The 21,618-nt window shown below is 40.7% G+C and overlaps 1 protein-coding gene across 7 annotated transcripts in view; it reads right to left on the bottom strand.

Moving 5' to 3' along the window:
• The window catches only part of frya (furry homolog a), a 52,222-nt gene that overhangs the window by 10,726 nt on the left and 19,878 nt on the right, over positions 1 to 21,618 (bottom strand). For 5 of the 7 annotated variants that reach the window (XR_014593214.1, XM_083914272.1, XM_083914267.1 and 2 more), the window contains exons 8-48: positions 20,657 to 20,825; positions 19,733 to 19,825; positions 19,527 to 19,625; positions 18,758 to 18,859; positions 18,519 to 18,622; positions 17,806 to 17,914; positions 17,561 to 17,647; positions 16,974 to 17,145; positions 16,689 to 16,821; positions 16,383 to 16,490; positions 14,937 to 15,192; positions 14,566 to 14,748; positions 14,385 to 14,471; positions 13,433 to 13,692; positions 12,767 to 12,956; positions 12,388 to 12,512; positions 11,842 to 11,899; positions 11,601 to 11,692; positions 11,229 to 11,401; positions 10,590 to 10,750; positions 9,947 to 10,057; positions 9,270 to 9,424; positions 8,913 to 9,015; positions 8,645 to 8,816; positions 7,861 to 8,117; positions 7,609 to 7,755; positions 7,339 to 7,507; positions 6,974 to 7,064; positions 6,805 to 6,887; positions 5,886 to 6,036; positions 5,567 to 5,670; positions 4,962 to 5,147; positions 3,930 to 4,131; positions 3,307 to 3,428; positions 3,002 to 3,189; positions 2,581 to 2,675; positions 1,612 to 2,192; positions 1,240 to 1,337; positions 995 to 1,165; positions 751 to 891; positions 39 to 218 (exon numbers count right to left, since the gene is read on the bottom strand). Coding sequence is in view for 6 of the 7 variants with exons in the window: in XM_083914272.1 (XP_083770398.1) it covers positions 39 to 218; positions 751 to 891; positions 995 to 1,165; positions 1,240 to 1,337; positions 1,612 to 2,192; positions 2,581 to 2,675; positions 3,002 to 3,189; positions 3,307 to 3,428; positions 3,930 to 4,131; positions 4,962 to 5,147; positions 5,567 to 5,670; positions 5,886 to 6,036; positions 6,805 to 6,887; positions 6,974 to 7,064; positions 7,339 to 7,507; positions 7,609 to 7,755; positions 7,861 to 8,117; positions 8,645 to 8,816; positions 8,913 to 9,015; positions 9,270 to 9,424; positions 9,947 to 10,057; positions 10,590 to 10,750; positions 11,229 to 11,401; positions 11,601 to 11,692; positions 11,842 to 11,899; positions 12,388 to 12,512; positions 12,767 to 12,956; positions 13,433 to 13,692; positions 14,385 to 14,471; positions 14,566 to 14,748; positions 14,937 to 15,192; positions 16,383 to 16,490; positions 16,689 to 16,821; positions 16,974 to 17,145; positions 17,561 to 17,647; positions 17,806 to 17,914; positions 18,519 to 18,622; positions 18,758 to 18,859; positions 19,527 to 19,625; positions 19,733 to 19,825; positions 20,657 to 20,825 (6,268 nt within the window). In the remaining variant the exon portion in view is untranslated. The remainder of the gene's footprint in view (positions 1 to 38; positions 219 to 750; positions 892 to 994; positions 1,166 to 1,239; positions 1,338 to 1,611; positions 2,193 to 2,580; positions 2,676 to 3,001; positions 3,190 to 3,306; positions 3,429 to 3,929; positions 4,132 to 4,961; positions 5,148 to 5,566; positions 5,671 to 5,885; positions 6,037 to 6,804; positions 6,888 to 6,973; positions 7,065 to 7,338; positions 7,508 to 7,608; positions 7,756 to 7,860; positions 8,118 to 8,644; positions 8,817 to 8,912; positions 9,016 to 9,269; positions 9,425 to 9,946; positions 10,058 to 10,589; positions 10,751 to 11,228; positions 11,402 to 11,600; positions 11,693 to 11,841; positions 11,900 to 12,387; positions 12,513 to 12,766; positions 12,957 to 13,432; positions 13,693 to 14,384; positions 14,472 to 14,565; positions 14,749 to 14,936; positions 15,193 to 16,382; positions 16,491 to 16,688; positions 16,822 to 16,973; positions 17,146 to 17,560; positions 17,648 to 17,805; positions 17,915 to 18,518; positions 18,623 to 18,757; positions 18,860 to 19,526; positions 19,626 to 19,732; positions 19,826 to 20,656; positions 20,826 to 21,618) is intronic. The other 2 variants (XM_083914268.1, XM_083914270.1) reach the window with 1 other exon arrangement.

The following is a 21,618-nucleotide window of genomic DNA, read 5'->3' as shown; positions in this document are numbered from 1 at the left end:
GAACACGGTAAAAACAAATCAGAGAAAGAGTTTCTAACCTCAGATATGTCAAAGTGGAAATCTAGCGTTTTCCCAGGCAAGGCCTTGGAGGAGCGGTCCCATACACGGCTGATATCCACGTAGGAGAGGTCACTGTGTGGGGATGAAGGCTGCACCAAACTGGCTGATCGAGAAACCACCAGCTTCAGGATATTCAACGCTTCCCCCCAATGGACAGTCTATAGTCAACATAGACATACATACACAAACCACGTTTAGAATGAAACCACCACAAATGTCTTTCTGTATCTTAATGTGGTTCTATTTTTAGAAACAAGTACTCTGGAAGTTGGCTTACAGTAGGAAGCAAAAGGAAAATGGATTCAGTATGAGAATAAGCAGAGGCCTAGCCTGCGGCAGAAGGGCAGACTGTTTATAGTTTGGGTGTGTCTACAAATGTACTGCACTGACACAAGACAGCTTTTTTTTCTGCTTCTTTTTTCCCATAAATAATTACAAAAGAAACAGGGAAAACAAGACTCTTACTCAGAGCATGATGCCTAAAGGTTTCCAATGATCACATCGGCTGTAAGTGATCTGAATTTTTTCATGTTCTGAGCACTTATATCTTAAAAAGGAATAGTTACCACAGAAATATCCTAAAAAAAAATAAAACTATGAAACAATATAAGGCATACAGTCACTGCATATCTAAACTAATTATCTGCAGTAGGACATGTATTGTGTGGGATTTTTTTTATTCGAACTCACTTGGACAAATTTCTCAATTGTCTTGAGCACCTCCATGTTGAAGGGTTTGGCTTGAATTCCACTCAGGTCCATGTGACTCAAGAGGCTGTAGATGATTTGTAAAAGGGTCTGCTGCATACTGGGGAGACCCTTCTCCAACAGCTGTTACAACACAATTAAATGCCATTCATTTATTTAGCACCTTTTGAGAAGCTGTATTACTGTACGACACCTTTACTGCTGCTCAGCAAATGTACTCACATACCTCTGCCATGTAAGTGACCAGATTGAGGGTGATATCTGAGAAAGCTTCGTGAAGATATCGACACACCACATTGACCCAAGAGAAGCAGTCTCGAGTGTAGGAGTGCGTTTTATACAGGGTCATGACATGAGCGAGGTTGGAGAGTTTAGCGTTCTGCTCCTCAAGGCATATCTGCACACAAAAAGTGCATTAGCTTAAAACGCATTGAAGCAAAAATAAGGTCAGAAACGTTAATAGAGCCAAACCTGGGCTATCTTCTCAGCAACGTCTTTACAGAACTGCGTGGGGCCATCAAAGTTCTGCACAAGATGCGGGAGCAGGCAGAGGACATTCAAGGGAAAACCTTAATAGAGAAAGATTCAATATTTCCCATGAAAAAATTATATATTGACCTTGAAAAATCATTTTGCAGAAAGCTCACCGGTATGTAATTTGTGTAAAATTGCATTCATACAAGGTTAAAACAAATTTTGATTTTTTTTCTGTTTAGTTTTGTTTTTATGTGCTTCAACATGGAATTTAATGAAACTGAACAATGTTGGCACAAAATACAACTAAAATCTAAGAATATCAACATTCATATTATGGGTCTCTATTTATCCACCCCTTCAGTGTACCTATGGCTTGTGATGTGTCCACCACAGGCACTCGTGACACAGGTGTGAGTTGGCAGAAGAGCTGGAGCGTGAGGTCAGTAGTGGCTGTGGAGGTGAAGCCCTTCAGCAGCAGCTGCTGGAGCCCAGTGAAGCTGCTCCATTGAAGCTGGCTCTGCAGTTTCTCCAGCTTCTCCCTGTTCTCCTTCTTGTCTAGTGACATGTGGCCCAGCAGCTTATTCAACAGTCTCAAAGACATCTGATACTCAAACTCAAAGTCTGACTCCATCAGTGACACTGCCACCCAGAAGATGGTGGCTAGCAGGTTGCTTGGGTGGTTGATGTTGGATGGGTCATTGATGTTGTCTTTGGATGAGGACGAGCTGCGGGTCTTGGCTAACAAAACCTGCTGTTCACAGGCTTGGATACGGTCCAGCGTAGCGCTGCGAGGTGGATCAGACCACCTGTCCGCCTCTCCAAACTTCTTGGGGACAGAAGAGCTCCTCTGATGTCGGCTCCTCTCTTCTCTTCTAAGATTGAGCTGCCCTGTGCTCTTTCTGTTGGACAGCAGCTTGAGACTGGTAAGAAAATCCGGAGACGAGGCTCTGCAATAAACAAACAACACATGCAAGTAACTGAATGCTTTTAAATGGTAAATGGACTTGCATTCAGACAAAACTTTTCTAGTCTTCCGACCACTCAACGCGCACTACACTACAAACTACATCCACACACATTTATACATTGATATGCCGGAGGCTACCATGGAAGTTGGCAATCTGCTGATCAGGATGATATCTAAGCGTTTGGGAGCAATTTGGGGTTCAATATCTTGCCCAAAGAAACTTCAACATGCAGAGTGGAGGAGCCAAGGATCATATCGCTGATCTTTCAATTAGTGGGCGACCCGCTCTACCTCCTGAGCCACAGCTGCTCAGTTTAACAAAAAAAATACATTCTTTCGACATAAATATATGTAAAGGAAAGACAAACCTCATCAAGATAGCCATTAGATTATTGTTCTTGAGACATTCAGCCAAGTTATCCACCACAGATTCCAGCGTTAGTAATACTTCCATCACATAGCCCTGCAAGAGAGAAAACACAACTCTAGTTCTGTGGGGGGTTTGTTGGTATTTTTTAATGATAACAAAGCCCTTCATTGCTAACACAATTAGACAGAGGTAACAGTAGTGAAAGTATCAGATGGATTTGGATACTTTTTTATGGAAAGATAAGGAAACTGCTGATTAAACTTTTCTGATGGTCTCAGGTTTCTGCCATTAGATTGTTTTGCTGATGCTGACAGTGAAAAAGAAAAAAATGCCTAAAAGGACTATCTCTTGAACCTATTAATGTCAAATGCTCTCATATCCACATTTGTATGCATCATGTACACACACAGAGCACTGACCTGCACTTCTTCTCCATGTTCACCGACAACTTCCACCAGCCGTGAGAGTAGGTCAGAGACAGCGTGGGCAGAAATGGGCTGCCGGAGGGCTCGAAACACCTGGAAGGAACGGCCAGCGTAGTGACGCGAAGAACTACACAGGGCTGTCTGCAGCGCCACGTCACTGAGCTGCTGCTCCAGGTGGAACTCTAACATGGACATGCAGAAGAATGGGTTAATGAAAATGAGAATCATTGAGTGGTAAAGACAGTGTTCTGTTGTTTAATTAATGAATGATCACTGTTAAGGATATACTGAAGGGTTACCTGACTTGGACTCTTTGAACACAGATACCACATGTCGCAGAAAGTTTGTCAGCTGCCCAGTGCTTTTTGAAATGTGGTTCTTTGTTGAAATGTCTTCATGGCACCACAGTGGTCCATTTGCTCTACAAAACAACACTTTCATAGTTACGAATGGCACAAAGTCTATTTTCTATATGCAGGTTTGGTTTTGTAGACAATGGGATAATTAGCATGCTGCCTAACCTGTACCAAGCCCACATTCAGATGTTACTGTGCCTTTGTTTAGTCTATGAAACATTGTCTGCACACGTACTTGTAAACTGGCAAATAATATTTTAAACAAATCAAATCCTAAACATTTCAAGAGAGTTTGCAAGAATTGGAATTTCCAATGTTTAAAATGAACCATGGTAAATGCCAGCTGCACTCGCTTATTTATCAAGTATCAAACCGAATCTAGTCCTTTAAAAATCTAAGGCACTATGCATACAGCGCCACTAGGTGGTAATCTATATCAAGAAATATGAGAAAGCATGTCAGAAGGATATTTCTTCTGTATAACATGCATTTATTGTTTAAAATACTCGCACCATGGCACTTTCTGGAAATAATTTTAATGGGGGAACAGCATATCGAATCAGTACCTTGTGGTTAAAAACTCAATGAGCTTGTTCGTCTTCTCATCCATTTTATTGGAAGCCACCAGCTCCTCCACCTCACATGAGATCTCTGGCAGGTTGTTGCTGCTGCCTCCAAGACTTAAACTGGACGATGTAGAAGAAGAACTCAGACCAGAGTCTGGCACAGGAGACGTTTGACATTCCCGCAGGAAGTCAAAACATACTCCTGAAGACAACACAGGGACAGGTGTGTGATCAGAAACAGGTTAGAGTGAGTCATCCTTGACGTTTGATTTAATTTCCCCGACTGAAATTGGAGTTTGTGTGAGAAGAGAACATGTCGGGAGCAGCATGACCTGTGTTTGAACATCTAGAATCCAGAAGAGAACTTTCTAGTTTAACTACTAAATTTCTCGACACTTAATGCCCTTATTGTTCAATGACAAACTGATTATTTCGGCTAAATATTACACTGCAAATATAATACACATGGGAGTGGAGGTGTCACAAAGACTGAGAAGAAAATGGGATGTTTTCATTGGATCTCAGTGGCAGTGTTTTCATTGTGTGGTATTGCTGTAAAAAACACACTACTTTTAGCATACACGTTGTACTCAAATGGTCACATGGACAAAGAATACTCTGGACATTTCAAAATGTCTAGACATTTGCACAACAAATAATCAGCACAGGGAGGAGGGGAGTCAAACCAGTCTTTCCAAGCACGAGCAGATGGCCTCAATTTGGGCAAGAAGACAAAAATAGCATAATGGAATGTTTTAATCAAGACCCTTGATGTCCTCTGTGCTCAATATTGCTTTTGGCACAGTGTTCAAATATTTCCCCCCTGATAAGAAACGTATCTATCCTCTGAAAGGAATGTTAGCTGCCCCCTCCTGTTGTTGGAAGTTTACACTAGCCAGAGAAGAGCACTGTGTCAAGGCAAGCAGCTCTGCCAACTGGACTCAGGTCAAATCCAACCTTTTAGTAACGTATTAATGTGTTTGTAGTTGTAAACTCAAACAGGTGAGTATTATTAGAAGCCCATACTCTCACCTGAAGGTAAATACTCCGGCTGAAGACTCGGTTTGCAGGTGAGCGTCTTGGTGCCATTGATCTCATGTGTCTGCAGTAAGACTGAGGCAATGGCCTGGAAGTTGTTGTTACAGGACAACGTGATGAGCAGATGGAGGAGGAGACGTTTGCTGTGCTCAAACACCTCTGGACGGTAGTGATCCATACCTAAGGAAAGGAACAGACCAGTCAGCCTGTTTCAGCACATTTTGAACTCTAAGACATGTTGTTGATTGTTGTAGCAAGGACTAGAGTTCTTTTTTTTGAAGTTCACTTCTCCCGGTTGCACAACCTCTATCTCAGGTTTTTGATTTTTTAAATAAACTGGCATTGGCTAAAATGGAATAATAGATTTCCACCAGAAGAGAAGCTTTGAATTTGCCAACTATTTGTACTTAAATTAAATGGTAATGTATCATACTGGACTCAAAACATAAATTATTTCAAATTCTGCAATAGAACAGTTATTAAATGTTAAGTCAGCCATGAGATTTGTATTGCATTACATCAAATATGTAACAATCATACGGTTATTATTATTACATGGATGGGTTTTACAGGGATGGCTGATAATAATGTGAACTCACCCAAAAACAAGGCATGTAGCAGCAAAGGCAAGTGCATGGCCCAGTCCTCTGTAACACTGTGGTCCACCACCATCTCTGTCATGAAGATGACTGCTATATTACACCTAAAACAAACACAAACACATAAACTAATTTACAATAACAGCACCTTGAAGTGCACAGCATGGAATGGGTGCCTTTATCTGCATGTAAACTGTGGCTACAGATCAGTCTCATATCACAGTAAACAGCTCTAGTCATTCTTTTGAAGTGACAAGCAGAAATCTTGTCTTAACATTTTAAACTAGACATTTTGCATTAAAGCAGGCAGCAGTCTAACCTGTGCAGTGGTCCTCTGGGGGTGATGGTCTCTGGCAAAAAGTCGACCAGTGGAGCCCAACATCCTCCATTCAGAGGCATGGGCAGAGGATGCGGCTGATTGGTCTCAATGACAACCATCAGCCAATCGGCATAGGGGGGCAGAGGTTCACCTAAGTGGTTACAAAAATGTATACTGTTGACATTTATCCCACACAGACATAAAGCAAATTTCAATCAAAAATTAGAGTTTGCACATTCTTCATACTGCCCTACAAAACCATGCAAAAGTGCAGTAGCTAAGTAAATCCCTAATAACATGAGTTCTTCACAGTTTGGGGCCTCAACTTCTGGAGGTTAGGACTGATTCGGATAAAAATGATACCATGGCAAACTCCAGTAATCCATAATCTATCATAGATGTGCCAACTATTCATTTGTTGGGATACTAAACAAACTTTAAAGCCCTTTTTTATTGTTTAAATGACTTCGTACTTACTGTACTTTAGCTTTGTAGAGTAGCATAGCTGGAAATTTTATTGGCGGGAAAACGGCCGACTGGAGATGCATTTCAATAGTACAACTATATACAGAAGAGAGTTTCAATTTTGAAGCTTAATTGTCAAGGGGGTATTTAAGGATGCTTTTCATTTTCAAATGATTCATACTCACATTAGTCTGCAGGACTAATTCAGACTAAGAGAGCTGCTTCGGGGTCACTGACAGAAGTGCAGAGGCTCTGGGCTTGACTTCTTTTATTTCAGTGCCAGTTCTCACAGAAGCCTTTTAAGAACCCCCGGCCACTCTGCACTGCTCATGCATTATCAATGACACCATGCCGGCCACCATTTTACCGTCCAAACCAGCCTGTATATTCCACACTAACCAGACCATGAAAATCACATTTTTTCAAAGGGTGTCTGGAGCAGAAATATACTTACTCTTATCTTCATCGTAAGATCCTCCTGAGCTGTTGCTGTAGCGTGATTCCAGGCGGTTGTGGGCTCTCATTATGTGGCTAAGCCTGAGGTCGGAAAAAATAAATAATCACAATGGGCCTTGGTGGGACTATAATCAATCTAATGATAAGCTTCAGATCTTGTTCTCTACCTCTCCTCATTCTCCTTTACAGTCTTGGTATCATCTGTGTCAGGAAAGCACTCCTGGCCTGCAACAACTGTATTGCTACTTGATGTGGTGCCTAGAGAAACAAACAAAAATCAGCGCATTTAAAACATTTACTTATGTTTTACAGTACTTTCAAGGAAAGTTAACTGAGCATGATCTTTAACATCACCGTCAACACCACTTCACATTCACCACTGGAATCGGCCCACAGTTACAGGAACACAGTTTTCTATGGTTGGCCACTAAGTGGATTATTGATGCAGTTGGGAAATCCTGGTCTGTCCATCAAAAATAAATAAATAATTTCAACTGATGCTCATCCTGTTCAGCAATTTTAAAAGATGTACCTGAAGCTGCTGTGGAGGCCTTGCTTGTAGCAGTGAAGTGATAGAAAGGAGGGTTATCACAGTGCTGCACCACAGGGTTGACTGGATCGGTTTGTTGCAACTCAAATATCAACTCCTCCATGGTTTGCATGGTGTTGTTCCGGCACAGATAGATCACCACCTTCTTGATCTGAACAAATATATAAAAGAATGTTCATGAGAAACTAGAAAAAAACTAAAAGAGAAGTAGCTAGATTACAGTTTCCAGTTGGCCTAAATGATATATCTTACATATGGCAGAAGGGTGGTGTCACTGCTGACACCACATAAGCTGATGAGAAACTGCAGTGCTGTTCTAAGATTGTTGCTCCACTTCTCATTGCTGACTAAAGCATTCCAGGCGTTTTCCATCTCTGGTCCAGGTAGGTCATCTCCATACTGACGAGAGGGGTTAAAAAAGCAAAACATACAGTAGCATCGTGTTAGCTGCATTGACTGATGGCCCTTGCCCCATTTCATTACAGTTCCCCAACATAAATTTACCTTTGCAGTCATGAACATGAGGTTATTGAGAACCATAGATGTGGCCTGTAAGGAGCCCCAGCCACTGCCCTTCAGTTGGTGGGATGAACCTGTGCTGCTCGTCCGGATAGAAGCGTCATAATCTGAGGTGCACGGTGTGAATACCGGCAGCAGCAGGCCGCTTTCCACCAGCTCGATGTTAGTGAGCCAGGGCAGGAGGTAGGTTAACATGATCTGCCTCCCATTGGGATGAGTGGTGGGGAACCTCTGACTAACCTCTGGAACAAGCAGGGGAAAGGCAATACTAACATCAGTGGGGACTGCAGTGTTTATATTCAACATGGAAATCAAACACATATTGTTTACTTAGTTTCACCATAACTGCTAGTTTAAACCTGATCCACATGTGAATTCAACTTAAACCTGGGAGTCTCTTAATCGATTTAAGCTCTGTGTTTCTGTCTTCAATGGGAGTGTCCATAGATGTGTGTGTGCTTGTGTGTGTGGTCTAGTGGAAGAGGAAGACGAGCAGCATTTAGTGGGAAACCATAAGAAGATGATAAGCCTGTGAGAGTATAACAGCACGCTGAAATACCATAATTAACCGCCCTGTTACCGCACGCACACACAAACAACCACACACACACACACACACACACACACACACACACACACACACACACACACACACACACACACACACACACACACACACACACACACACACACACACACACACACACACACACACACACACACACACACACAACAAACACAAACACACACGTATGACACAAACAGCTACCTGAGAATAGAGAAAGTGTGAGTTCAGGGTACATCTTGGCCAGCTGGCTGGAGAGCTGAGGCAGAGAGACGCTGTATAGAGGTGGCAGTGGACCATGGGTGCCGTAGAGGATACTGCTTGGCTTCTGCTCTGAGATCCTCTTAGAGTACACAAACAACTTAGCTTCAAGAATCTGTTCAAAGAAGGAGGAGAAATGTGTCATGTATCCTTTAAACTACAGAAAACACACCAAAAAGCACAAAAGGCAAACTGTGCTTGTATATCTCACCTGCATTAGTTGCATTGAAATCTCATAGATTTCTCTGTTTGTGTCTGATGCCTTGAAGAGGACCAGATTCAGCAGAGTCACTATATCGCTTGGATAGTTTCTGCTGGTTAGGAAAGAGAGACAACAAATTACTTTTTGTTTCAACATTAAGAAATCAATGCTAAGTGTTCCACATATCATTTGGCTTCATGTTTTTGAGATAAAGCAAGAGGGGAAATCCAACTTCAGATGAATAGTGAGCCCTTTAAGAGGATTAGCTGGGGTGATGCTGTAAAAGCCTCAGATAATATTCCATTGGTTTCCCCATTTGATAACTGCCTGTGTTTGTACACTCGACTAGTTAAACCTAGTTTGTACCTGCTGCCACAGACTGTAGCGATGGCTTTGAAGCAACCTGAGGCGAGCTGGTAGGAGCCTGTGTAGCAGCGATCTACAGCCCAGTTGAATAGGTTGACCTGGTCAGCATTGAGCTCCAGGAGCAAGATGACGACTTCACAGCCAAGCTGGTGGACCTGAGCCAGGAGCAGATACCCACATGATCTCATGAATTTCACATCTTTTTCTTGTAAGGATCCCCTGTATTTCTGAGTTGACATTACAGCAAATATTTAGGCTATGTGTATTTTTGAAAATATCTAGGGATTCAGTGTGAAATGATTCCAGTAGCTTATGCTCCTGTCATACAAAAAAGATAATTTTCTTGGCTACCTGACCAGTTACTGATACTCCTCAAGCCATGTAATGATAACACAAAGGCTCAAAGTCAATTTTAAATGGAAGAAAGTGTAAAATAAGCATGCGGTGCTTTATCTTGTATAACAGCAAATTGGAATAAAGACAGAATCAGACAAATTTATTTTGATGTAAAACTCTCCTTCACTACTTGCCAGCACTCCTGGAAGATAATAGTGAGCACTTGGCCATGTCTAGTGTTGGGCTTTTACACAAAGCATGCTTCAGGAAACTATCAGAGGGGCTTTCTGGGTTAGCTCTTTGTTTAAATGCACTGCGGTGGTAAAGTATTGGCCACATACCCGCTGATCCTGGCAGGCAAGTATATTATCCAGCCACTTATAGAGGTAGCCATCTGGAGAGAGGCCAACGTTATCAAACACAGGCCCGCAGCATAGCACAGCAGACATGGCCTGGAAGAACAGTCAACAGATAGCTCATAACATATAGCTCAGAATGGTAGCAGAAAGTATGTGTTAAGTTCCCAGAAGACTTATTATGTGACATTAAACTGCAGCACTCATGTTTACCAACCGACAAAGGCTGTTGTTTCTTTAGATGTAAAGAAAGAAGGGGGTTGAGAGATGTAAAATGTAATGCTGACAAACCCTGGATCTATACTTAAGTTTGTATTTGTCTTGTTGGTGGAGAAAAGTCCATAACAAACATAATTATATTTAAAGAAATAACTTGGTTAGCTTGGTGATGCAGGGCCTAGTGATTTGCTAGCACGCAGATTGCAAACAATGACAGAATCATGTTTCACAAAATGTTGTGGGTTAAAGAAACAGATCATTAGATCCACAAAACATATTTTACTGTATCATTCTACAACAGACAGAGGAAGTGTGTGGATTTATTCTGCACTTGTTCTCAAATGTATCATGCTTTGTAATTGTAAATTATGTAAGAGTGTGTAGAACAGATGATATAATGTATGTCTACCTTAAGGGCACAATATTGATATCTTGTGATCTGGTGATTCCGGTCACTGTAGCGGTCCAGAGGGGTAAACATGATGCTGAAAGGACCAGCCCACTGACTGAAGAGGATGAAGAGGTGATGCCGCAGGCTCTGCTGTGGAAACAGAAAGCGCCTGTGGTGCACTGGGGAAGGAGACAAGAAAGCCTGTTATGGGTCTGTGAGTGAAGAGTCAGCAAAAGAATATTCAAGTATCTTAAACTCGTAACTAACTACTAAAAGTGCATTTTCTGACGTGATAATAAGGTGTCGGTGTCCCTCGGCAGATAATTAGCCATTCAGTAGGGACTTTTGAATGCTTGGCAACCCATGACTCATCACCTGCTCTTGCCTGCCCTGTCTATTTTTGGATCTTGTCCCCTTGGGCCTTGTCCAAATTAAGAATATTGTCAGGAGTCTTGTGCTCCATGTGCTTTGCTAACCCCAGACGAATGAAAGCCTATTATATAACTCACAATCCATAAATTGATGACAAAGTCAGATAGATGTTTTAAGCATTCATACTGTGTAAAAGAAATGTATTCAGTAATTTATCAGTCAGACCTGCAGAGCATTGTCTGTGACTGGCCTGACAAGGAAGGCCTGTTGGGTTGAATCTTTTACCTGGTACACACTGGATGAAGTTGGCCACCATGGCACTGAAGTGAGCTCGGATGTCCTTGAGGATCTCTGCATCTTTGTCATTCTCAGCTTCCAGGAGCATCCGGGTTAGATCCACATACTCCAGGAAGAGAGCGCCCAGGGCAAGGGTGTCCCGTTCCAGAGCTCCGTTTGTACTTTAGGAAAAACAACAACGAAATTACAAACCAAACAGTAGCTAATAATTTGTCAACATGCAAATAGTTATACAGCAATTAATTATAAGGTGCAATGTTGATGACCTTATTTCATTATCTAGAGGTCCCCCTTTGTGTACTGTGGGTGTAATATCATGCACCAGTAGGGCTGTAATGTGTCAGCTAATGCCACGCTAACCTGTCACTGATGACACCTGCATCAGCCAGCAGCTCAAAGATCCGCAGCAGCTGCAGTCTCAGCAGGTCTCGTCGCTCACGCCGCTTCTTGTTCTGCAAAAAATCATCAAGAAATAACCTTAATGACCTGAAAAGTCCTTGTAATAATATAATGAATCTTTATAAAGTAACTGAGATTTACTGATACACAGTATATATTTTGCTTATGTAGTGTCCTGTGCTGTGAATACAATCAAGCAAACCTCAGGTCTTCTTTCTAACGCTTCTTTCATTAGGGGATGTAGCTCTTCCACAAGTTCCCTGTGTGCAAGCAGTGAAAAATATAAACAAGTCATGAAAAGGTAACATGGATAATGCATTATAAAGCAACTACTAGAAATACATTCTGTTAAAGTGACAAACTAAGCTTCAGCACGACTATGGTTATTTTTTAAGGAAAAGAGATAGAGAGAAAGTAAAGAATGGATTTTTAGGAAACAACGTAGATACAGTGGTAAATGGCAACAAGGCACCACTCAGCTATAATCCCCTGTTTATCTCCGCTTTAAATCCAAACAAATACCTTCAACATGCACTAGCTACAGAGAAAATATTGGACTGTGCTCTAACTTTCATTTGACTTATGCTGTCCCATTATAAGAGACAAAAACAATTCTACAGCAGCTAAAATATTATGATGCTTTGCTACTATCCCTCTTTAAAACGAATCATAAAAATTATGCGATAATAGGTTTTGTTAAGGCATAGAAAATTCTTTGAACTTCTAAAACATGTTTTTTCTGATATACCTGAATACAAGGGAATTGGTGCGACCAAAGCCAAGGACTAATGACTCTGTCAACTCGATGCTCTCTGCCCTCATCAGTGGTACCAACTGCTTGAGAAGCCAAGCCAAAGATGGGCTCCCGATAACCTGAAACATCAAATAACGACCGTTCAGCCAGACAAATAAATCTCTCACGCTGCATGAACATCACTAATTACACAGGGCTGCATTGAGGTAAGTGTCTATGCAGTTAAGACTATATCAGCGTGCTGGTCCTTTCATGCAAGATCGCTGCAGTGTAATTTGATGCTTCGAGTTTGAATGTCAACAAGCTCCGTTTGAACACCTGATCCTGGAGAGACAAAGCAATGGGGGAATTAATAAGGCCAGAGGACAGCTACCTTGTTATCGTAGCTGACACCATTGTCGGGCGTGGCGGCTGTGATCTCAGGTGTCGAGGCTCTCAGATGGCCGGGGCTCATGATACTGGGCTTGGCCACGCCAAAGCAAAGGATCAGGTAGTTTCTCCACAGGGTCACGTAATTGTCCCCACTGCCAGACGTGCTGGTCTTCTTTGCATACACTGGGTTGCTGGTGATTCATACAGAATGAAAATTATTTTAGTTTGAGCTGTTTTTAACAGGGGATTTCAAGGGGTTTATCATACGCAATGGGGAAGTTATATCAGGTGGTCATACTTAAAACATGAACGTTAAAGGGGAATTTCAGTATTTTTCGACCTGAACCCTTCCCCATGTATTTCTGTGTAAGTGACAAATGGTGACACTTATAATAATAATCTGAACCTCTCAGTGACGACAACAACAAACACTATATGTGGATGTATATTGTCAGTGCGCAGGTACGCCGTTCGATTACATTGTACCCGGTTCACAGCGGCCAGGCTTCAGGGCTCACGCTCAATAGAGGACCAATTTTTAAAAAATGTTGTTGGCATCAGTAACTTACACAGAAATACACGGTGGTCCATGTTAAAAAATACCGAAGTTCCACTTTAAGTAAGGATGTACAGAATATAGAAGTGTTGCATGTAAAAGAACACTTACTTTGGGTCTACCATGGGCATGAGCGTCTGCATTCGAGTGAAGGCGTAGGGCCAGGCATAACTGAGAGCTGTGGGGCAGTGCTTGGGCAGGTTGTCCTGTCGGAGGAGACTGTATACACAGAGCACCCAGGGGTCCTTCACTGACTGGGCAAAGATCCACACATGTGAGGGGCTCCTAATGTCATAATGACTGTTTACGAGCAGTGCGTTCCACTCCACGAGCCACTGAAGGTCCACATGGTGGCCAGCTGGCAGAGAGGCCTGTAAACAAGCAAGTGGCACAGCAGGGTTAAAGGTCAGGGGTCATGACTGAAATATCTAAATGGCAACACTTCTAACATCTCATTAACAAATATGCTTCTGAATTTTTAAATGGGGTTAAGGCATTTAACATCAGATAATCACACAGTATATTTAGAAACACAATCACAAAATGCATATAAGGACATTTACCGTATTATCTGTTTCTCAATAAAGCAGGATTCTTAGTGTCATGTTGACAGCTTGATGATTACATAAGTGAGAGTCAAAAGGTGAACAGCTGCTCAGTTCCAGCTGTTCATTCAGTTTTTATATGCTAGATTACAAAACCAAGCTTCTGTCCTGCAGTCAACGTAACAGGCATTTGCAGTTTTGTGGACCAGATTACTCATGTGACCAAGTCACCGGAAATTAAAAGGATAGATTGGATTTTTTGAAGTGAGGTTGTAGGAGGTACCCAGTCCACACATGAAAGCTAAGCAATGTACTGTGTGCTGTGGATGGAAGCAGCAGCTAAATGTATTTTAGCCACCTAAAAAAAGGTCAGTCAGACAGCCTTGTTGAAGTTTACATACGGGGAACTGAACCCCTTCGCTGCTCTCGCCAACTCCATTGAGAAAAACAGTTTTACCTCACAGAACATAGGTGTTGCTGGTCTCCCCCTGTCTCAATCCGTTAGCCCAACAACTTACTGTGTCAGAAACGGCAATGTTGACAAAACTTTCCAGGATTACAGGGCTGAGCTGGTCCATGATCTCTATCATTGGTTTATCATCATCCTGCAGTTGACAAAACATAAAATCACAGTCTGTAAACTGAGTCATCAAACTTTCTTGGGTTCTGTCACCTGAGTTTAATTTTGTCTCATTGTACCTCAGACTGCCCGATAGTCATAAAGAGACTTCGTATCTCTTTGAGTATTGCAATGGCTAGTCTGCGGGTGCTCAGCTGACAGGAGCAGAGCAGTACGAGCACCAGGCCCTCCACAGCATGCAGCACAGTGGAGTGAGGACCTCGTTCTGCAGGTGTCTTGAGGCTTGAGCTGGTCTGCAGCAGCTGTAACATAAATATCAAAATAAAACAAATGATGATTTCATTGTTGCATGATAAAAATGACACCTTAGCTCATCAAAATTATATTTCTACAGGCATTTGTCATAAGTGTTAAGAGCATAAAAAACAAATAAGTCAAATTGTGACTTTCACACTTGTTAATGTGTCATAGTTGACACAAAGCTGTGTACCTCGGCTGTGTGTATTCTAGCGGTGTTATAGCTCTTCCCTGGGGTAGCCAGTGTTAGTTTCCACTGGGTGAGCAGTTGCAGCAGTAATTTGAGGGATGTGTCTAACAGTCCCTGGTGAGTGTCTTGGACCTCACGTAACAGGAAGTTAGTGAATCCAAACAGGACGTCGTCACGCCAGTCAGAGAAATCAACCAGCAGACTTTGCAAGGAATTCTGGGCTATGAGTCGAAGCTCGTCATCCATGTGGATTGTCAATCTGACAAAGAAGACAAGACAAAAATGAAACCGTTTTCTTCATAGGAATACAGTTAAGACCCTTATTTACTAGATTATTCATTAAGATAAGTTGTCAAGCTTCCAGTTGCCTCAAATCTCAACTTATAATTAAGTGTAAGAACACAAACTAAAGAAAGAATTGAAACTATGGTGTTGTTTATGGATTATACGTGTGTTTTCATTAGACAAGGGATTTGTCAAATGCAATTTAGAAAGCAATTCCATGAAGCTCCTAAGTATGAGTCTTCAAACTCAAAAGTAATGAGAATTAAGTTTTCATATATTACATTGTTTAAAAACAGTAACATAAATAACTGTCTCATAAACTACATATATGTATACTCAGGGTTGGAAAGTAACCAATTACATGTACATCAGATTATAAAAATATAAGTAGCTATACCCAGTAGCTATATTAAAAATACTTGGAATTAGATTATAGTTACATAGTAACAAGAATTACTTTAACATTACATTTTTGATTACGTCTTTATATATGGCCGTTTTTTTGCAGTATGTGTTATGTTTGTTGACTGTATCCCTTTTTTGTCCCGGGGACAAAAAAAGTGCTTTGAACTAAATTTAAACTTTTGTGATGATAATCAATGCTATTAATCATGCAACTCATGCCTGACAAAAGAATCAGCATCGCACATGTTAGAACAAGGGCAGCTTGATTTGACTGCTGAATATGAAAAATGCATTTTATTTGCATTGGAAATATATGAAGATGCTTGCAGAGAAAAACAATATTTGTTGAAATTTTTGTGGCTGCTATGTTTGAAGTAATCCAAAAATATTCAGATTGGATTACATTTATTTGTAATCCAATTAATAATGTTCCTAATCACAAACATAACCGAGTAGTTTTTATTACTGCAAGTGACTGACTTTATTCTAAGTAATTTAAACCAACCATGTGGATACTGTAACTCAATCAAATCTAATCATAGCAGTCTGCAAACAATAAAAAAAAAAACTAAGTTGGAGACACAGACTGGGGCAGCAGGAAATTCAGGTTCTTACTCTTTCTCTTTTTTGCAAATGTGTTTCTCCAAAACAAAAACATTAGTAACACTTGTTATTCTCCAGTTAATATTGTTGTGAGACAGTCAGACAGTGTGACTTGTCTACCTTATTATGGGGCTTTCCCTAAGAGAGGCGACTTACCGAGAGAGCAGGTCTATGAGCTCTGGTTTGGACATCCCGTCAGGCAGGATGCGAGGAATGGCAGCGACACATGTCCTGAACAAGTCAATCTTGGGCTTCCTTTCACCTCTGAAAAGATCAGAAGCTTGCTTTTAGTGTGTATAACTGTCAAGTGTAAACTGAGCAAGCATTGTGACAAATAACCAGATTATCATGCAGGGTGAATTACGATTAGGATGAGTTAATTATGGGGATCGAACATTATTTAACATTCACTTTTTCAACTTGTTTTGGCAGCTAGGATGACACATGCATGTGTTCACTTACGTGATCATATCCTCAGGCTCTTTGTTCAACATCTGAGCATTAGTCATCATCATACAGCGTCCCACCTCTTTGTCCAGGTGTCTGAGGATACTGTCAATAGCCTTCCGCACATGAAAATAATACTGTGACATCCCTATAGAAGAGGACAGAGGCAAAACTGTTGACATCTCTGTTACCCATCTGCGAATGTCCATCCAATTCCACATTTGATGCTGAAGCTGTCACTGCTATTTGAGTCTGAGCATGACATTTTCAACATTCCTGACCATGGTCTGCCTCACTCACCAATGACTTTGGCCTCCTCATCTGTCAGTGTTTTGCTCAGGTATGTCTTCTTTACTCGGAGTGTATTCCCAGAGGGTAAAGTGCAACCAGTGTTAGGCATGGGAGGCTCGCCGTCCTTCTGCTGCAGTTTATCAGCTATGACCAGGAATGCTCTCAGACCAATATTCATTCTCTGCACAGAAAACAAAGTTCAGCTGTTTGTTGATCAATTTTCAATACTGCATCATTAGACCTGCAGGGAAACTGACAATGAAATACCAGCAAAAAAAGTAAATTGTAATAATTACAGAAAGTTACCTAGCAACAGTAGGTTATTATAGGTATATTTAGTGAATGCTTTATGTAAATCCAGTAGATATACAGTAATCTGTTTGTAACTTAACAGTATGTGACTACTCAGACAGTCAAATATTGTGACAAATTTAAATGAAATAAAGGATAATTGATTTGTTTTGCCTCATTTGGACCAAAACAACACTATGCTAAGAGGAGAATAACACATCTGCAGCAAGAATGACCTTATTCTTAATTTCGTTATTCTTAGTTTGAAAAAAAAACCATCATATAAGTGAATGTTGAATGCATACCTCTGGATTAAGGCTAAAGGCTTTTGCAGGTTTCCCAACATACAGAAGGTCAAAGATAATCTCTTTCATGGCAAAATCAAGCCTTTCCTGTCATGAAATAAGAAGAGAAAATGTGTTTAATATGTCATTGTAACTTTCAAGAGATATCACCTTAGTTTACCAGATATTGGGTTTTAACTGAGAGTACTGTAAATATCATTGGTGTGACTTCTCTATAGTGCAGGATAGCACATTAATGTGTTTACCTGTGCAATAAACTGGATGATTTTGACAAAGATATTAAGAGGCATGTCTCTTGGTAGCACACTGCGGGATCCTTTTGGGAAAAGTGTTGTTATAATGGTGTTGAGGCGACTGTGAATGCAGAGAAAGAACATGTTATGAGGATACATAAAACCGACATTTACGTTTATCTTTTTTAAATATTGTGTAACATTACATTGACACCAGTTTTCATTTGTTTGTACAGTCGTCCACTGCTTGATTTTGGGCCTTAGTAATACGTTTAAAAAGTCTGGCTTGAGATTCCTCAGGTGGGCTAGGGCTCATAATAAGGTCTGTAAAGCTGCTGATAAAACTGAGGGCCACCAGCACCAATGATCTGGGGTAGGCCTAAAAGCAAAGCATTCCTTTTTCTACGACACTAATAAAATCAGTAACAAGGACGGGGGGGGGGGGGGGGTCGTAAAACTGCTAGTTGAATTAACTTTTTTGTTCTTCCCTTTAAATCCAGAAATACCTTCACAAACATTCTTAGTACAAACAAACCCATGACCAGCCCATGACATTCATCAGTTTTGGACAGGTATTTACTGAAAAATAGAAACACTGTAAAAAGACTAAAATCTAATCAAGTGAGAAATTCCAATCCTGGAAATGGGCAACAATTGTGTGTTATGTTAAAGTAATTAATAAATCTTCCTTTTTGACTAAGGTTAAGGAGTTATACAATATTTACCCCTGTGTTGCAGTGTTGCTCTCACACTTGATTCTGATCATGTAGACCCACAACAGTCGATACAGGGACTCCAATGCAACACGAGCCATTTTAGGGTCTCTGCTCTGTAATATAATTACAGTTATAAAAGAAAGTCAATGACATGTCAATGAAAGTTGATCCACACGTTTATGTATCTGAGTAATCCTCTATGATAGCCAAAGACCACTATAGTCTGAATTACAGGCTGGTTACATTACCTTCAGATTTGAGAGGCAGTTGTTGAGGAAGACATGCCATCTGTTGAGGAAGAACTGTTTCTGGCTGACACACAGCAGGCATGTCACCAATGGGTAAAACGCCTGTGTAGAGAACAGTTGGTGTTTAGATCTTTTTCTTTTTTATAAACGGCATTGTTAAAATAGCTTCACACTGACTCGAAAATAAGTTGAAAAATGATAGTTGCCACACATGTTAGTCCTTTGAGTGTATAATTTGGGGAATTATGCATTACCTCTGAGCCACATCTGCATAAGTGCAATTTAAGATGTAAACCAGTTTTCTTTTGAAGACATAATAAGGTTTTCTCCTTTTATTGTGCTCTTTGCTGACAATGCGTTGCTCATGAAATGTCGCTTTCAGCCACAATCGCTGCCTCAGGGGAATGAAGACCTTCTGTAAGAGCACGCTGTTGTTCCATAAGGGATGTTGTCTTTCCATTTCAATGTGAACTGCTGTGGTGAAATGCTTTAGCGAAGACACTTTGGAGGGAGGGGATGTTACAGAGGCTTATACTGTGTATACTCCAATGGTTTCATATGCCTGTCCTCATAAATTATATCTAGTGTGAATGATGACGTTTTAAGGGAGCATTACACAAGAGTGACCTTGAAATTGAGGATTCACAGAGACCACAGGCATCCAGGCAATTTAAGCATGCAGCAGAGGGTGCTGGAGAAAAAACAGAGGTGAATAAAAACTAACATCGCCAGCAGTCAGTGTCAGTTTGTTTTCTGACCATTAACTAACCAGCGAGTGCTTCTTTCTGGAGGACAAGTCCAGGGTTGTATCGTACAAGCTGTCCACAAAGTTCCTCAGGCAGGGTACGTTCACTTCATTCTTCACGGCCTAGAGCAAGATCACACACGGTCACATGACAAGACACAGTCCTCTCCCGAGCAATTTAATATTGTGTAATGTGTGCAACACACACTATAGGAAGAAAAGCAACTTACCGCTGCAACAGGAACCAAGATTTCAACAAAGAGACCAGCCAAGGCATGCTTAATGTCCTTGTCCTTGACTTCCAGGAAATATTGGGCGCACTCCTGTAGAAAAGAGAGTAGTAAATGGTTTAACATGGAATACAAACTAATACCACTTTAAATCTACTATACATGTATAGTGTTTACCCAAGGGATACACAGACATGTAGTCTAAGGTCAAAACTGAATGTTCTAAAAGCTGCATGGTAAAGCTAATAGGAAACATAGCCAAGGTCAAAGGTCAGAAGATGCTTACAATCCTGAGAATCTTTTGTACAATTTTTTAAACCATGGTCATATAAGCCTGTATTTGGGTCACGTTTTAAAGGTCCCATATTTATTGTACTATAAAGCAGGTTCAGGTGCTATATAAGAACCTAAGTATCAAAACCCTCAATCCAGAGAGAAATCTGCACAGCTTGCATGCTGCAATAGGTTCTGGCATACTGCATTTGACATACAGTATGTATTAGGAACAACTAGATAATGTTCATGCATAAATTTTCTTTCTGGCATACTAGTAGTAATTTCATTCAATTCTCAATCCTGTTATAACTGCTGAAAAAAATATTTTTTCTGTGGACAGATTTAGCTACTATGTCCATGAACATGTAGTGTAGTGTCACCCACTAAATAAGACTACAAAATTACTTTATAAATATTTTGTACTAAATAAGACTAACCAATTACTTTTTAAACATGTTGAAATCTTCTGCAAGTTTATGTTTAAGTTCCTACACTGTATAAAAAGATGAAAGCGGAGTGATATAGAATTGTGACAAGGAATTTGACGTCATAGCCGAGGTATATGGCTTATAACAATTCTAACCTCCATTCAGATTGCTTGATTTGAGCCATCTGTTTGATAATATTGATAAAAGAAGACTGTTGTACCTGCATGAACTGAAAAGAGGCTTCAAAATCCTCGACAGGATACATCTTAATTCGGAAGAACTTGACCCCCATGATGAGGCTTATAGTACTCTGGACTACATAAGGACTCTGCTCTTTCTGCCGCAGCTCCTTTAGCTCAGTCATAAACTTCTTCTTCACAGCTGGAAACCTGAGAGAGAGAAAAAAATGTATTTGAGACTCTATATAAAGACTTGCCAGTGGAGCTCAGTCAGACAAAACCCAAATCAGCACTTCCACAAAAAAGTTCCTCCACTTCAGTCATGACACAGAGATAATATATACAGACAATATACAAGGAGCACGCCTCCCAAAAATATCATCCCCTCATCTTACCCACACAATGCAGACTCTGTGACCCAAGATGAACTCCTTGCCTAGCACCTGATCCCTTGCCCAAATTGAACCAGAGATGGGATTCTTCAGCCGGTCTAAACTTAGAAGATAATTCATCATGGGAGCTCACTTTGAGCATCTCTTAACCTTTTCCCTGGTTTCTGGTACTTTACTCATAAGAAACTGAATGCAGCTGTCCCTCCATCTTAATCATGTCAGGTGAAATGGTATCTTATTACTACAGACACATACCTAGAGAAACCACATGTAAAATTAAAATTCAAAACAGCCAAGATATCTATGCTGATACTCCAAATACAACTATGAGTTGAACCTGAATAATTTCAGTTCACATTAAGATTATTGACCTTTTTCTTTCTTTCTTGACCTCAGATAAAGAAGAGATCTCTATAAAAGCCTCTCAGCAAAGTATCTCCTGCAGGAAATTGAGCAGAGCTCACTTTGGAAAGGAGGAATGCAGTGTGCGCACCAACCATATCTCTATTTTAAGGGTTTGTTCCTTGCTGCAATGATCTGAAAACTTCAACTAAACAGACATCAATTTCCAGTCCTAGTTTGGTGTGAAGGGGACCTGTCCAAAAGTGTGT

Source organism: Echiichthys vipera, assembly GCF_963691815.1.
Source record: "Echiichthys vipera genome assembly, chromosome: 5".
In the NCBI taxonomy this organism is placed as follows: domain Eukaryota; kingdom Metazoa; phylum Chordata; class Actinopteri; order Perciformes; family Trachinidae; genus Echiichthys; species Echiichthys vipera.
The sequence above is the reverse complement of the archived record's forward strand: the minus strand, read 5'-3'. Positions and strand labels throughout refer to the sequence as shown.